Source organism: Petaurus breviceps, unplaced genomic scaffold (assembly GCF_028583685.1).
Source record: "Petaurus breviceps papuanus isolate PSGF00001 unplaced genomic scaffold, PetGlider_PUasm1.0 90692, whole genome shotgun sequence".
Lineage (NCBI taxonomy): Eukaryota > Metazoa > Chordata > Mammalia > Diprotodontia > Petauridae > Petaurus > Petaurus breviceps.
In genome coordinates, this window is record NW_027187313.1 from 4,724,165 (window position 1) to 4,742,032 (window position 17,868).

The 17,868-nt window shown below is 38.9% G+C and overlaps 1 protein-coding gene across 2 annotated transcripts in view; it reads right to left on the reverse strand.

The window, feature by feature from the left end:
- Positions 1–17,868, reverse strand: part of PAPPA2 (pappalysin 2) — a 399,201-nt gene that overhangs the window by 236,007 nt on the left and 145,326 nt on the right. For both annotated transcript variants that reach the window (XM_069065505.1, XM_069065506.1), the window contains 3 exons: positions 9,451–9,744; positions 6,989–7,181; positions 2,967–3,088 (listed from right to left, as the gene is read on the reverse strand). In XM_069065505.1, coding sequence (XP_068921606.1) covers positions 2,967–3,088; positions 6,989–7,181; positions 9,451–9,744 — 609 coding nt within the window. The remainder of the gene's footprint in view (positions 1–2,966; positions 3,089–6,988; positions 7,182–9,450; positions 9,745–17,868) is intronic.

Genomic DNA, 17,868 nt, shown 5'->3' on the forward strand with positions numbered 1-17,868 from the left:
TTTGTGTGTGTGTGTGTGTGTGTGTGTGTGTGTGTGTGTGTGTCTTGACCAGATCTCCCCATCTCACCCAGGTTGGATGTTCAGCAGCCACTCTTGGACCTGATCCCACTGCTTATTGGCATAGGAGCTTTTTTCTGACCTGAGATATTTCATCCCTCCTTTGGCATCCTCATGATTCTGCTCTGGGAGAGCTCATCATATTAGTGTGAGACTGAACTTAGTGCAGATGCCCAATTGGTCTAGTATACTAGAGCTTGGAGCTCTCAATCTCAAGAGACTCCCCAGCCTCAGACTCCCCAGTAGCAGCAATTACAGGTATATACCCCTATGCCTAGGCATCTCTCCTACCAGTTTGTTAACTGTGGGCAGGAACTATGCCCTATTCCTTTTAGTACATGTCCTTTCCATACCACCTAGCACATTAGTAAACTATCAATGGTTGTTGAATGGAGCTGAATGAATTATGATGTTATTTATAAATATTTCTATGAGTTTGGTTCTGAATATGGAATGTGCCAAGATTTCATCAACTTTAAGGTGCTTTATCCATAATTGTTTTTAATAATTTTTTGTTCTTACATTATCTACATTTTTCAATATATTTCTTTCCTACTCATCTCAGAGTCATCCTTTATGACAATAATTTAAAAAAATATCTCAGCAAAACTAACCAATAATTCAATAAATATAGTATTCAATACCCAAAGTTTACCTACCTTTTCAAAGAAGTGGGTAAAGTGTTTTAAAGAATTTTTAAAAGTACTAGGTTGTGGTCTAGAGACCAGCAAATTAGGAAAAGTACTATTGGTCTTTACTTACCTAAAGCCAGGCTTATGAGGAAAGTCATTCTTAGACATTGGAAGACTTGCCTCACCTGGAGATCCCTCTTCCCTGGAACTTGTTTTCCTGACTGGGTGAATGAACCTCTAGCTGTGATTGCCATTTCATAGAAGACCCCAGCTCAACTTACTTTCCAGATTTTTCCATTCCTTTGCAGTAACCTTGCCCCATGCGAGTACCCCTCCCTTACTTTCCATCTCCCCGTTATGATTTGTCTTTCTCTTTTAGAATATAAGTTCCTTGTGGGTAGGGACTGTCTTGTTGGCTTGAATTTTTGTCCCCAAATGTTTAGCACTATGTCTGACACATAGTAAGTGCTTAATAAATGCACATTTTGGAGACTAAAAGAGAGGCCTAGGAAACTAAAGTGCTTTGCCCTATACCATGCAGAAGGCACTAGAATTTAGAGTTCTTCCTTACTCTTACCTTTTGGTGTATAGACCCAGAAGGTCTTGGATGTTTTTTCCCAAGAATTCAAAGATAAATAAAGGGCCAGAGAATGAAACAGGTCCTAAAACACCATCACAGAACAAACTGTTTGCTACAGAAAAAATAGTCTTTCACAAAATGGCAATCTAAATTGTTCAGATACCATGCCAGTGCAGAGTTTATGTTCCTCTTTCCATTCTTCCCAGAAAACTCTGATTTAGGATATTGTATACAGTCAATCAAGGCTTTTTCCTCCTCCAGTCATCTTCAAGGTTCTTTTCTCTTGCATATAAAAAGTGACAATTTTTTGAACACTTTTAGCTCTTGGACCATATTAGCCTCAATTTTTCTCTATCTGATTTTAGATTACAAGCCTGTCAAGAGGGAACTATATCTCTACCAGTGTTGTCTCCAGTAGCAAATGGCACAATGGTTCTTTAAGAATGATAAAAATACAATAATGATGGTAATTCTGCCACTGATACTGATGATGTAATGATGCTGATGATGTGATGATAAAGAGACCAGTAGTAATATCTCCCTTTAGGGAGAATGATTCAGAAAAAAAAATTATGAATCTTTCTTTTTGGTCTTTCTACTTTGGAAGAAGAAAAAGATTCCCTCTATAAAGTGAGCTAATGGGTGCTAGTATATATGTGAGTGAAGTGAGGAAGGGGGTGGGGGTCACAAAAGCGACAGCTAAAATATTTTCAGCCTTTAGGGAGCCTGGCTTCAGTTAAGTCTCAAGTACAGCTAGTTCCCAGTTAATAGACTCATAAATACCATAGATCAGAACGAACAGTTTGGAACACCTAGTTCATCCCCACTTACTCCCTCCAACATAGGAACAGCCCCCCGAAATGTGTTTTCCATTACCTTCCTGAGACAAATGACTAAGAAGTAGGGCTTCAGTGTTTTGTAGGTCAGGCTATCTCATGGATATGGTTATTATTTATGTTAAACATTATATAGTTACATTCACTTAAACAATTATATAGTGCATTGAGTATATTATAGTGCTGAATATTGGATAAAGAGAAAGCCTTGGAGTCAGGAAAACTTTGTTTCAAGTTCTACCATTGAGATATGCAGTCCCAGGAAAATCACTTAATCTCTCAGTTCAGAGGAAGTTTCCACATTGGGAGTTCCCTACACTGATGAAATCACAAGTCCAGGTCAAAATGTCTTATGTTATATTTCTTAAAGTACGATAGAACAAACAAAATGTAATATAACAATAGTAACAATATATCATATTACAACATAACAATAATATAACAATATAATATGACACAATGTTTAGCCAACAGTTATGGATACAGAATTCTATGTGCCCAGCCTAAAGTTACTACTTTTTGTGGACTCCTACCGCATTGCCTTTCTTAGACACTGAGAGGAACCATTCTTCCCCTCCATCACTGGCACTTAGGACATCAAAATAATCTCCACAGCCAGTCTTTCAAAGCAATTGCAATTGTACTTTCATTACCAAAATGATCTGATACCCAATAACTTATTCATCCTTATATCACTTAGATTTATAAAGGAAGAAGAAGGCCAAGGAGGTGAAGTGTTTTGTCCCAAATTAAGACTAATTCCAACCCACTGTCTTACTCTCCTGCTCATCTCAAGGACCAGTGGTATGGTTCTGCCATTACCTGGTGCAGGGCAAAAAGTGAGAAGCTACTCAGTTTTACCTACTGCCTCCTCGGGAGTCCAGTAACCCGAAGAGTCACACACACGACGTGAAGAAGCAGAATGGACATATTGACGGAAAGTCCCATCTTCTGTGCACACTCCACACAGACTGCCAGCATCCCTAAGGAGAGAGAAAGAGGAAGGGACATTCAAACACTGGAAGACCAAAGAAGGAGGAAATTATGAGAGTCCATAGCTGATAGTGTCAAGGGGAAGACCCATTTAATACCCAATTCATTTCCTCCTTGTTTGGACTTCCCTACAGCAAGATTAATACTGACATAGAAATCTAAAGGTCATAAAGGAGAAATCAGTCCTAACCAAGCAGTCAAGAGATAAGGAGGGGTTAGTATTATGATCTCACTAAAACATGAAAAATTATCATTTCTTTCCTTCTAACACAGGCTTTCTTCGTCACTTATTACTCTGTTGCAGAATCCAAAATTTTCTTGTGTTCCTCTCAATGTTAAAATAAATTCAGAATAAGATTTAAATAATAATATTAATTTTCATAAATCTGAATTAATTTTCTTAAATGTAAGCTTCCTGTGGGTAGGGAGCAAATATTTTTTGTTGGTGTATCTCCTTTACCATCTCACTCTGTAAATTTTTTTGGGGGGGGTGGGAGGTGATGATTTAATTGTTATAGGGAACTACTGGGGAGAAAACTCCTTCTATTGAGGTGTATCACAATCCCCCTCCCACCCATCAAAGCTTCCTGAATCACAGACAGGTTAAGAGACTTAATGAATTCCCTTGCTGTGTTAAAATACTCCCAACTACTAACGACACTGACCAAATAAAATGAAGTAGCATAGCCTATTAACAAGTCCATATTCTGGGCCACCAAGAGAGGGGAGGATAGCAGTAGCTGAAGGTCAGGGAAGTAGTTTTTGAGGGCTGTTCCCTGAAACCTGGACAGTTTCCCCAGACACAGTGCAGCTGGGGATGGAAACAGGCATTAAATCAGAACACTTCCCCAGTGTTCTGGAGAAGCGTCTCTCTTAGGGAAGATTTCTGACACTCTGCTGGAATGTTGGTATACACAGTTTAATCTTCTGGTATTCAGCTCTTTTTGTAATTAGTGAAGGTTTCCATAGGCCCCTCACTTTCCTGGCACTGATACTCATTTTCAATGGCCACGAACTCATCATGTTTTCTTGGATACATTTGGCCTTTCTTCTTGCTTGTATGCGTAGACAGGGCCCCCTTATGACATGAGAATTCCAAATACCAACTAGGGATGGTAAACACAGTAGCCTGCCCCACGTAAACTCCTGGGGATGTGACGTGAGTCTATAACCAATGAACATATCAGGAGATCTCAAAACTACGACCCCTTAGAGCGACGTAACAAAGCAAATGGCTGTCTTCTCAGCCAACGGTTTGTGGCAACCCAGTGCTGATGTCGGGTTTGTCGTCAGGTTTGTACCGGAGAGAAAATAGAAAGATTAAATTGTTTATGTGTGCTATGTAAACGGATGTAAAATTCTGGTTTGTGCGCGTTTCCACAGGGCTCCTCCTTCAGTCTGCCCAGTTCAAGCTACTCAAAATCACAGGTGTAGAAAGATACCCCTCACCCTGTAACATGAGAGAGATGCATATATATAACTGGCATATGACAGCCTCATGTTGATATGCTAAATGACTCTGGGTTTGGATAATATTTATGTATATATACACATATATTAATACAAAAAAAATGTCAGGCAATGATTCTTCCTTCTAGTTTTATAACCATCACCCTTTCCTTCCCTCCAAGGATTACCATAGGGATATCATAAAATTATCCCCCAAAAAATTCCCTCCCAAAAATTAATTTTAATTTACCTTAATCTATGGATGAATTTTTTAACATACACACATAATGTATGTGTAGAGTAGGTATCATTTCTATAGCAATTTAAAGTTATAAAGTTTTATATGCATTATCTCATCTGATCCTTACATATATACCTATACCAATACAGATATATGTGCATATGTATGTATATATCTATATCTATCTATCTGTCTATCTATCTACACACACACAATACAAATACAGGTAGACACATAATAGCTCACAGGTATCAGATATAGCTGACATTTATATTACCCTTTAAAGTTTGCAAAGCATTATATATATGCAATTTAGTAAATACATGTAACAGTACACTATATAGAGTATATATTATGTATAGTACATATACTAAACATAGTACATGTATAGTTATATAGAGATGTAGTTTATATAGTTATATATACTTATATAATCATTATATGGAATGAAAATATATTTATAGTTTTTAGTATAAAATATATAATAAATGAATATGTATATATGCATAACTATTTATAATTATATATGTAAATATAGTATAGAACATAGCATAGATTTATATATACCTTACATGGTTGTGGTATACACTTACATATATGACATAACTGTAGTATATATAGTTATTTCTAATAGTCATATTATATAATGAAAGCATATTTATATATAATGAGATCTTATGCTTCATTATATGTCTCATATATATGTCACTTTTTCTTACAACACAGTGAAGTAAATAATATCATTATTCCCGTTTTATTGATGAGGAAACTGAGGCAGCTAAGTGACTTGTACAGGGTCATATAGCTAGTAAGTACCTGAGAAGGAATTTAAGCCCAGCTCTTCCTAACTCCAAGTCTAGTATACATGTATACACACATACACACACACACATACACATTTTAATAACTAAGGAGAGCTTCCCTAACCACCTCATAAGATTGTAAAAGGTATCAAATGACGGAGGAGTGAAAAAAAGTGTTCTAAAAATATTAAAACAGCATAAAATATGAGGTCACAGCATCAAATGGAAGCTATCAGTGTGAAGTCAAAGTGACTGTCACCTTGAGAAAGCTTAGGGAAAGTGCCTTTAGGACTTTTGGTTACATCACAGTTGCTGTCTTCCTCCCTGTGACTTTCCTCTCATTCAAACCCATATAGCATTTGACTCTACAGAATGCTGTTCAGGTACATATCCTTGATTGGTCTTAGGCACAGTAGAAAGTAGGGCAAAGTCAATCTTTCCTCCTAAGGGAAGCAGTCAACCACTGACATGGTAGCTCAAGGGAGTTCCAAAAAGCATCCAATGACCACCAATTTTGCCAAATCCCCTGGGCAAATAACCTCAGTCAAGTTTCTGGGTTTCATCTTAAGCCTTTGATAACTGCCAAGATGCCAAGTGTTCTGGGAGAGATCAATAATTAAGGCCTCAATACAAATAAAAGATCCTAGGGTGGATTTTGGTCATAGTGAGACAAGTAAAAAGGATATTACAAGTAAAGTACCTGGTGGGAATTTGGAACATCCATGCTCTCCAAAGGGAGCAAAGTCCTAAAGAGAAAGTTTGGGGACACCAAAGGAAACGACCTACTTCCTAATTCTGCACACAACTGGACCCTATATTGTGCTCTCAAATTTAACTTGTCAGGGACTGCCTTGAATTTTTTGTGTAAAATATACACACATCCCACCAGCACAGCCAGGAGGAATGATCCTTATTTTTCTCCTGTCTTTGACATTAGAGTAGTAGCTGGCCACTTTTCTCACTTGAGAAGGTAGTGGCTAATGCCTGCCAGTTGGCAAGTATACCTCAAAGCCTGCCAGTTCTTCCTCAACTGCTGGACAACCACAGCTGTCATGCCAGATGTGACATTTTCTATAAGGGTGTCCAAAGAAATGCCTGTCAGACATCCTCCCAGAAAAATGAGCACATGTAGTGAGCTGGCCAGTCATTTACTAAATGAGGTCAGATCTGGGAGTGGAGCAAAAATAAGGGTCAAGAGAGTATCCTGAAGCTTACTATGTGACTCATTAATTTTTCACTGGTACACTTTGGGGTTTTCCCTGTGTAGGCACACAAGAAACATTTACACACACACACACACACACACACACACACACACACCCCATTCTCAGAAGAGAAAAGACAAAATTACCCCTTGTAACTGCTCTCTCTAGCCCACACCCAAGCACTGATCTCACCTTTCATACAGGACCCCACTGATGGGAGGCAGCCAGTGAATGGTGAGGGAATCTTGGGTCTGCCCAATGACCACTGGTGGAACTGGGATGGGGCTAGGTCTTCTGCTCTCGCTCCACTGCTGATATACCAGATCCAAATAGCAATGCATGCGGGCCACTTGGTTTGGGGTGAAGTGATCAGTGCAGTCATCATCTGGGAATGAATGATAAAAAGGAGACAAAGAAAAGAAGCTGAGAAGGATAAAGTGCTGCTATACGATGTTAAGCAGGGAATCATTTCCAAATTATTCCACTGGAGGAAGGAAAATTCAAATACCCCCAGGCTCAGAAATTGGTCTAAGTGGACTGCTAAATGTTCAAGAGGCCACAAGATGGCAGTGTTTCAGCACGTGGCTTTTCCATGTGTGGCCAGTTGTGACGCTGAAGAAACCCTGTTTCTTGCCCAGAGACCCTAACAAGACAAGAGAGAGATGTCCCAAGAACCAAGACAAAAAATAAGTCCCAATGCTACTGATGGAAGAAGAAAGTGGCTTTTGATGACCCTCCTTCAGGAGAAATGTTATTACAATTGAAACATTTCCTTTACTTCAAAACTCTTTTTCCCTACCTACAGCTCAGTTTCCTGGATTTTTCCCTAGAGGTTTGAGCCATAACTCTATCCTACTTCTGGCAGCTGCCAAGACTTGCTGGTTGGGGGTAGAGGTGGGATTTATTAACTGGGTATACTTGGATAGATAATTTGGCAATATGGAACTATATGAGAAAATTATTGCTGGGTCACAGAGGTGACCAGGTTATCAGCTTTCTTTGCAGAACAGCTTGATTTTAAATGACATCATCAGTGTCTGCTTAAAGTATTTTTAAAAGGAAAAAAAAAATTAAGAGTCAACAAAAACACCAGCAAAAGAATTCGGGGGGGGGGGTGTTTGTTTGTGTGTTTCTTTTGTTTTGTTTTGATGTTCCTTAAGAAAGAACCCCTGGACCTCACAGAAAACCTATTCCTTCTGACTACTTCTATAGAAGACTTTCCTGAAAAATTCTCCTTTACCCCAGAGATCAGAGTGACTATGGCCATCAGTAGGAATGCCTCAAGGCTCTTCATAGCCTCAGACTATGTGTGCAGTAGAGGAAAACTAAGCAGAAGTATAATATTCCTATTTAGTTATGTTAGTTTCTCAGTGGATAGAGGTCAGGGATAGAAGTCAGGAAGACTTGAGTTCAAATTTGGCCTCAGATACTTACTAGGTGCATGACCCTGGCCAAGTCACTTAACCTCTGTTTGCCTCCATCCACTGGAGAAGGAAATGACAAACTGCTCCAGTAACTTTGCCAAGAAAACCCCATAGACAGTATGGTCCACAGGGTCAGGAAGACTCAGACATGATTGAACATCAACAACACTTGTGTTATTAAGGCAGAACTGAAGCTGGAAGGTAGAAATGGGGATTAGGTTGGAGAGAACCTAAATAATAGTTGGCCTGAGAGTCAGGAATACCCAAATAGAATCCCAATTATAAGAAACAAATGGAACTTGAATTAGTCTATCCTCAATGTACATATTAGCTTCTTTTCCTATTTCTGTCTTTCTGAATCCATTAGTCTACCTTCAGATGCTACATTCTCTTGGAATATTCTCTCATGTCCAAATTCTTTAGTGTTTTCTCCTTCCTCAAATGATCTTGCATTTATCTATCAATGTACATTTAGAGCCCCCTTGGTTAGAGTAAAACCTCCACAAGGACAAAGAAGGATGTGTTTTTGCCTTTGTATACATAGCATTAGCACAGTATCTTGTACTCACTAAGGGCTAAACTAGGGGCTGGTTGAACTGACTTCTAAGTCTTCTTGATCTGATGGCAGTTTTATGGTGAAAAAAGGGGTCTTCAGCTACTATTGGGAAATCTGCATTTGGTACATGGATGCTCATGAAAATAAAATGTGAAAATGCATTTAAAGACATTCAAGTCTTGATCTTAACAGTCTTCATTTAGTGAATCGCAAAGGACAAATAGCATTTGTGATTCAGCAAGTGCAAGGAGGATCCCCAGCCCCTTTAAATCCAACTGACTTTGTTTTAGACTTGGTGCCTGAAGAGAATGAACAACATCCAGCGTTTTGTGCATAGCAGGCAGTTAATAAGTGATTACCAACTGAAGACCATGGAATCACTGCATCCCTGAATGTGGAGAAGTCCTTAAGAGGTCCTAGCCTAACAAATTCAGAGAGACAGGTACCTATTCTCTTTTGAAAGTTTCACAGGGATAGAAGTTCCTATTTTCCCCTCACAATTAATCCTGCATCACTCCATAGTCTTTCAAGTTCTTCAAGGAGACATGAAATAAAAGCAACCCCTCTCTTCCTGTCTTCCCACTACTAAATCATTTCTACCTCCTACCATCCCTCCAAAGGATATGTCCGTGAGACAAAACAAAAATGGTGATGGATTAGTCATTTTCTATTACCTGTATAGCTCATATAGTTGTTGAATGGTGTCCCAGAAAAGTGGTTTTGGCCACAGGTGTCATTAGTAGGTTCTGGGTCCTGGCACAGCTTACTTTTGGGTGTGGGGGCTGTGTCAGCACAAAGGTCACCTGTGTCCATGGTTGGTGTAGTCTCCCTGCAGGGATCATCACAAGATTCCCTTTCGCTGACCCCTTTGAAGACATGATACAGCCCCAAAACATGTCCTACTTCATGGATCATAATGTTGGTGTGGCCAGGCATGCCATAATAGGTTGGATTGAGGACCACGCCACCTGCAAGAGAAGGTATAAGATACATCCTTGAGAGAACAAGCAACCAATCCTCTCCCCATCCCAGTGCAAAATATTTCCTGATAAATTTCAGCTGCTAAATTTTCACTTCCACAAAGATAACCAGATTTTTTTTATGACTCCCAGTGACAGTGATGGGGAAAGAGGTATTACAGTGCTGGACCCAGAATCAAGGATACTTGAATTCAAAACAAGCCTGAGACACTTACTAGCTTGTGACCTTGGGAAAGTCACTTAACCTCTGTCTGCCTCAGTTTCCTCTTCTGTAAAATTGGAATAATAATAGCACCTACCTCCCAGGGTTGTTTGAGGATCAAATGCGATAATATTTGTAAATGCTTAGTCTGGCACATAGTAAGCATTTAATGAATGCTTGTTTCTTTCCTTCCTATGTGACCCTGGACAAGTCATTTAATATGTGTATCAATTTCCTAATCTGCAAAATGAAAGGGTTGGATTTGATGGTTCCTAAGGTCCCTTCCTAAATCTATTATCTAAATCTATTATCCTTTGACCTACTGCCCACCTTCCTGCCCCCAAGAACACTTACAATTTAAAAAATGATAATAAATGATGTTGCCAGTGTCAGTACATAGAAGGAAGAGCAAAGAACTCCAAGCATCTCAATGCCTAAATGTTTACTCTTTCAGGTCCATTCAATATTTAGATCTTCCTTCCTCTATTCACTACTTTAACCACTACTAGGAAGAATACACACAGTCTCAGTCTTATCTTCAGGTAGCTAGGTGGTAGAGTAGATAGAGTACTGGGTGGGGCGTAAAGAAGACTCCTCTTCCTGAATTCAAACTGGCCTCTGACACATACTATCTGGAGTGACCCTGGGAAAGTCACTTGACTCTGCCTTAGTTTTCTCATCTGTAAAATGAGCTGGAGAGGGCAGCTAGGTGGCACACTGAATAGAGAACTGGCCCTGGAAACAGGAGGACCTGAGTTCAAGTCCAGCCCCAGACATTTAACACTTACTATGCATGTGATCTTGGGCAAGTCAATCCCAACTGCCCTGCCTTCCCCCCTCCAAAAAGCAAAAAGAAAAAGAAATGAGCTGGAGAAAGAAATGGCAAACCACTCCAGTATCTTTGCCAAGAAAACTCCAAATAAAGTCACAAAGGGTGAGATATAACTAAAACAACTAAACAACAAATAAACTTATCAATTCCCAATTTTTTAAAAAAATCATCATACTCTAAATGGAAAGTTGAAATTCCTTGAAAGCAGGAGAATTTCAATCAATGTCATGAGTGTTTATCATTGCCTTTTTCCACTACCATGACCACAGTCATCATCACTATCATGTTTCACAAACAATTAGACTTTCAGCATTTCAAACAGCCATCTCAAAATGTGTCTTAGGAGAGCCAAATTCAGAGACCAGATAGATCTCTCCAACTTTCATTTTCCAAGTCTTATTTTAAGTGCCATGTGTCACTATATGTCTGCTTGTCTCTCTGCCCTTTGTCTCTGTCATTAGGAAGCAGGGCAAACCTGGAAGCCAAGTGGTTCTTCATCTTTAAAGAAGGCCCATCCATTTCCCAGAAGGGAGGGAAGCAAAGGGCATACAGACTACAGGATCACTGATTTGTACCTGAAAGGGTCATCAATTCAACAGCCCCTTAAAACAGATGAGAAAAATGAGGCCCAGAAATGCTAAGTTATTTACCCAAGGTTGTACAACTTGTAAATAATGGAGCTGGGATGTAAACCCAAGACCTCTGACTAAAAAATCCAGCACCAAACTGCCTTCTCTCCCTTGCCACTCAGCAAACAGCTTACCCTCTGGACAATTCAACCTTGATTATTTCCAATCAAGCTCTAAAATCCCTCAAGTAATCTCTGCCATTTGTACAGGAAAGAGGCATGTGATTTGTAATCACCAGATGATATACCAGTAAAGAAGTAAAGTACAGAATTTTTTCTTTACTTTAATGTATTCCAGAGTGTATTCCAGAGAGAAGTAAAAGGGTAGTAAAAAAGAGAGTAAGTAAGTTAAAAGGAAACAATAAGCTGGCATAGAGGAGTCTTAGAGCACTGGCTTTCTGGTCAACTTCTGCAAGCAATAGTTTGGAGTTGGAAATATGTTATTTGCTAGTCTAAGGATATTATCCTATGGAAGAATTTCTTTGTTACAAAAGATCCATGGAAAGCAAAAAGCAGAAAAGTTAGAATAATGTAGATTTTTCAACCATCCAAGATTACCCCTTCTAATGAGCTTACCTAAGCACTGAAGTAAATGACTGGTGAGTGTTTCTGTAGCTACAGCTATTAACAAGAAAAAGATATGAGAATTGAAAGCAAATAAAGAACCACTTGCTACAACAGGGTCCCCTACACATGCTTACTATCTCCTCTCCTCCTCCTCTTCTTCCTCCTCTTATTCCTTCTCCTCTTCCTTCTCCTTCTTCTTCTTCTCTCTCTTCACTCTCTCTCCTTCCCTCCCTCCTTCCTTCCCTTCCTCCATATAGATACTTCTACATCTGCCTATCTATATATATATAAATATATGCATATATGCTTACATGCCTTCATATATACATACATGTATGTTTATGTGTATATACATATATATAATTTTTAAAACCCATTCTTGATTTCATAGTAAAATCAATAAAAATCAGTTTTCATAAGCTAATGATGTCAACATTAATCTCTCCCACAATTTCTCTACCTCTCTTCTCTGTGTGTGCTTATAGTTATGAAGCCTGAACTGTTAAAAAGTAGTGAGTTCTTCACTGAAGGAACACACAGTCAACCATGAACATCCTACAGCACATTCAAAAACATATATGCACAGAAAGAGGGCTAAGACAGCAAAGGCACATTCATAGCTCAGAAAAAAATTTAAAGTTATAATAAAAACAAAGTTTGAAAAAACAGTCTTCTCAAGCCAAAAACAAGTCTGAGTGAGGCACCAAGGGTTGTCAATGTCCAAAAACTAAAAAGAGGAATGCGAACTTAAAAAACAAGAAAGGATGAAAAATATCCAAACAATGATAATGAATAATAAATGAATACTAAAACCCAAGAAAAAGATTACTCTGCTGACCACCCCATCTGATGAACCAATTAATTTCAGTTGTACTACTGTTATTCTGAAATGGAATAGTTCCACCTTTAAGGAAGAATGCAATTCCTATTCTAGGAGCAAAGTTACAGAAACAAAGAGATAAAGCTGTTAGGGAGAATATGTGTCAAACTCTACTTACTCCCTTGGGGATGCCCCACCATAAAAGTCATATTGTTCATATCAAAGATTCGACCAATAAAATTCTTACCTACCCACCATCATCACCAAAGACATTGTCCTTACTCTTAAGGAGGGTGCAGTCTAGATCTTCTATCATCTAATGTCCTTTCATTCTACTTAAGGTAAACTTGAATGACCTCAATTTTCAATGGTCCTTGGCATCCTGCTGGTTGTATATTGATTCTTGCTAAAACAAATGAACAAATTTAAGGGCACTGAGTAGATCACATTTTTTGGTCTTGTTAGATCACTGTTACTTCTGGAATAACAATCATTGTCAAACACAGTTAGGGCTGAATCTAATTTATTTGTGAATCCATTTGTTAATTTAACTAAATTGAAGAAAAATTGTTAGGCATCAGTCAGACATTGTGCTAGAAGCTAGGGATATAAAGACAAAGAAGCAGAATGGTTCCTGTATTCAACAAGATTCTATCCTACAGGGGGGAATACAATATGTAAATAAAATACAAGGTAATGAAGGGAGGGATAGATCAAGATAAAATAAAATGAAATGGGAATTTTCCTAAAGGGAAAGAATGCTGAATAGATCAATCAGAAAAGACTTTGTGGAGGACACATCATCTTACATGAAATATATATTCTGAAAGTCTGAGCTGAGGAAAAGTATCTCCAGGCTTGCGCAAATTCCTGGAGGTGGGAGATGGAAAATGTATAGACCAGTAGTTATAATTTAAAATGTATGAAGAGGAGAAATGTGAAATCAGGTTGGAGAGGATATGTGGGAGCCATAATGTGGTAGACCTTAATTGCCAAGCTAAAGATTTTATATTTTATCAAAGAGGAAATAGGGAGCCACTGAAATTCTTTGAATAAGAAAGTGGCATGTGCAGGTATCTGTCTTAATGTCATTACATTGACAGCTATGTGAGGAATGAATGAGAGTGGAGGGAAATGATACCAGGAGACAAATTGGGAGGACATTACCAGTCCAAGTGGGATATAATGTGGGCCTGAACTAGTGAAGAAAAGGGCACAAATTCAAGAGGTGCTATGGAGGTAGAAACCACTGAGTTGTCCACTGATTAGGTCTGCATATGGAAAAAGAGGGAAGAATAAAGTATGATTCCTATAAGCCTAGGTAACTGGGAGGATTGTGGTGACCTAAAATGAAATAGGTAATTTGGAGAAGGGAGAGTCCATACACATTGAGTTTAATTCATCAATAGGATATCCAAGCAGAGATGTCCAGTGAGGAGGAGGAAATGTCGGTCTAGAGTTCAGAAAAAAATATTAGAGCTGAATATATTGGGTTAGGAGTCATTTGCATAAGCATAATAACAAACTAAGTCGTTCAAAAATGTTTTGACTATATACTATACATAAAGATCAATGCTAAGCATTGTGGGAAATACAAAGAAGAACGAGAGTCAATGCTCTCCTAGAACTGACAGAATTCTATGGGGAGATAATGTACAGGAACAAGTGGAAAAATATACTTGGTAATATGAGGGATGAACCATGGAGAGATTAAAAATAGTGTTACAGGAATTCCAATGAGAGAATGATTCCTTGATACACAATATAAATATGAAATCACCAAATTGCCCTTGATGAGTTAAAATCACCAATTCCAATTATTCTACATCCCATTGTATTGAACCATCTGACAAAGTTCATCACTGAGCAACTGTCAACTATCTTCAAAACATCAGGAAGAATGGAAGATGTGCCACAGAACAGAAAAAGGATAGATTTGTCTATTTCTCTGCAAAATAGGAAAACTATAGTCTCCAAATTCCTACTCTAGTGATCCTCATTTTAATTACTGGAAAATTGGAGAAAATATTATCAAAGGAATTATTAGTTAACATCCCATAAAGGGAGTGATTATCACTAAAATGAATATGGCTCAGTCATCATACCCAAATAATATCGTTTCTTTTTATAAGGCCATTGAACTGGTAGACCAAAAACAATGTTGTAGATACAGTCTATCTCTGTTTCAATGGAAAAAGTCTTTTATAAGATGGTAGATTTAGAGCAATATGGGACCAGAAAGGCCATCTAGTCTAACCCCCTCATTTTACTAATGAGGAAACTAAGACCCAGAGAAGTGAAATGATTTGTCCAGGACTACATGGGTAGCATGCAACAGAAAGAGAATTCTTTCTGCTAAGTTTCTTGGACTCTAAATCCAATTATCTTTCAACTAACCACAACAGAGAAAGATTTCAGTGGATGCAATGGAAATGGAAGGCAATTGGGAAGCAAAGTATGAAAGAGTAACTGAAAGAATCAGTGTGGTCAGTAATCTGGATAGCTGGGAAAAGCCACCATCACTGCTTATTTCTTCAGTTAATCCTCTCATTACCTATATATCTTGCATGTTGTGAACCCTCAGGATGGGTGATAAATCAAGGAAACAGAGGGGGGGAAGTTGGTGCCAATGAAAAGACAGCCTGGAAAAAGGGAATGATGATGTTGGTACCCTGGGTGTAGAGTGCATGACAGCTAGCAAAGCAAGGCTGGGCAAAGGCTCTGGCTAGTGGGGTGGCTGAATGTGAGGTATACAGAGACATGGGCTAAGAATTACATTTTCAGGAGAGTGGGAAGAATATCTTTCCTCACTGTCTCTCTGTACCAGTGAGGCACAGTCAAAATCACCCAGTACCCTTTTGGGCTTTACCTATCCTACTTAATTTTTTTTTTATACTGCCACTTGAATAAAGTGCCATAAGGAATGTTTTTCTAATTACAAAATGACACAAAGATTTGAGTGATAGTTATCAGGTTGGGTGATATAGTCAAGATCAAAACAAAAAAATCTCGACATGCTGGAGCATTTGAGCCAAATCTAATAAAATGAATGTATTGTGAACAAATGCAAAGTCTCACACTTGAGTTCCAAAAGTCAACCTGTCTAAAAGCAGGACAGGTATTACTAGATAGTACTTCCTGTGATCATCATTTATTCTTTGGCATGTACATGTGATCTGGTGAGCAGCACAGAATGTGACCCAGGCTGACAGCAACATGAGGATACTTCATGCCACTCCTATCACATGCCACAATGAAGTGTAATAATTAGGGGAGATCTAAGATCATTTCTCCACTAGCACAAATCTCCTAATTCTACTAAGCTCTGCCCACTTCCCACACCCACTGCCTTATACCAAGTACTCTCTAGAGACTCACCACATATCTACTGTCCTTCCTACAATGTTTTATCACAACTCCTTTCTCCCTGCAACAAGGATAATTTAGTATCTCCCTTTTAAGACTTCTCTCATCTAGTCTGCATATATCTTGTCTATACCTAGTAATTTGTGTGTTGTTTCCTCCATTAGAATGTAAATTTCTTGGGGGAAGGGATTATTTTTATCTATTTTTTGTATCTCTAGGGACTAGCTTGCTTTCACCATAAAAACATGAACTCTTTGAGGGCAGAGTTTGTGTACTATGCTTTTTAACATGCTCCTTTCTACTCTGGGAGGATGTATTGTGACCCAGTCTCCCTGAGGGCCCCTGGGGAGGAACTGAGAGGAGCTAGACACATTTTCCAAATGCTAAATGTACACTTGCAAAAAGCCTATTTTACAGAGAACTCACGTAAGGAAGTCACTCATGTGGTGGTCAGAAGAAGCAATACAAGGACACTCTCAAGGTTTCTGTAAAGAATTTTGGATTTGATTGGGTGACATTGGAGACACTACCAAAGGACTGCCCAACATGGTGTACCCTCAAAAAAAGCACTGTGCTCTATGAACAAAGCACTATTGTAGTACCTCAAAAGACATGTGAGATATGCAGATTTAGATATTTCCATCCCAAATGTTCACATGAACTATTTGTGACTGACCTATGGTAGAGCATCCACAGTCAGAAACACCATAACTTGACTCCAACACAATGATGTCATTTTGGTCCTCCTCAAGAATGATGGACAACAAACAGACAAACAAACGAAAACTGTAATCATCATTATTGTGGTAGGATTCTGCCAGGTTAGCCGTCCTTGGTAATACAAGTTACCCTGAGTCACCTTTTAGCTGTTTAGAATGGAGGTACCATAGTGCAATGGCACCTAGCTACACTTGTTAAGTTAAAGTCACTAGTCATTACAAACTACATCCTGGGGGAAGCTGAATTGTAGAATTATGGAGAAGATGGAACTTGAGACAGATACCCTATTCCTTTTTTTTCTGTAAAGTGCAAGGTGAGGAATTCAACAAAAAGAAAGAGGATATGGAAAAGTGGTAAGAGTATTGGATTGGGAATCATTGGTCTTAGGTTCAAATGCTGGTTTTGCTACTTCTTGAATTGATGAGGTATGGCCTCTGGGAGCCCCCTCTAGCTCTCCTTGAATCCTTGAGGTACAGGCTCTGGGAACCTCCCTTGAACTCTGATTAAATCATCTCATTTGATGAGGCATTTGTATGAGGCAATAAGCCTTACATTGTGGCTGGGCCCAGACCTCTAGCCTAGTTACTAACTACTAACTCTAGCCTAGTTACTAGCCTAGCCCTCCACTGTTCATCTACTTACCACCCTTGAGCCTTTCAAAATATGAATACACCCTTGTACTGGCCTAGCCCACCATAGTCTGTAGCCTCCAGCTACTTCCCACCCTTAATCACTCATTGACCTCATTAACTCCTCCTGAAGACCCTCCCCAAACTCCTCCCCTAGACCACCCCTAGATTCCTCCCACAACCTTCTGTATGTAAGACCCCATCTTGTCTCCATGTTTGTGAGAGCGCCATACAATGCCATGTGGGTGAGAGTGCCATAGAGTAGTGAGAGCGCCATAGAATGACCTAGCACAGACTTACTCTGTGTCTAATGCAAGCAAACTTTTAATAAATTTTACTTTTCTTTGG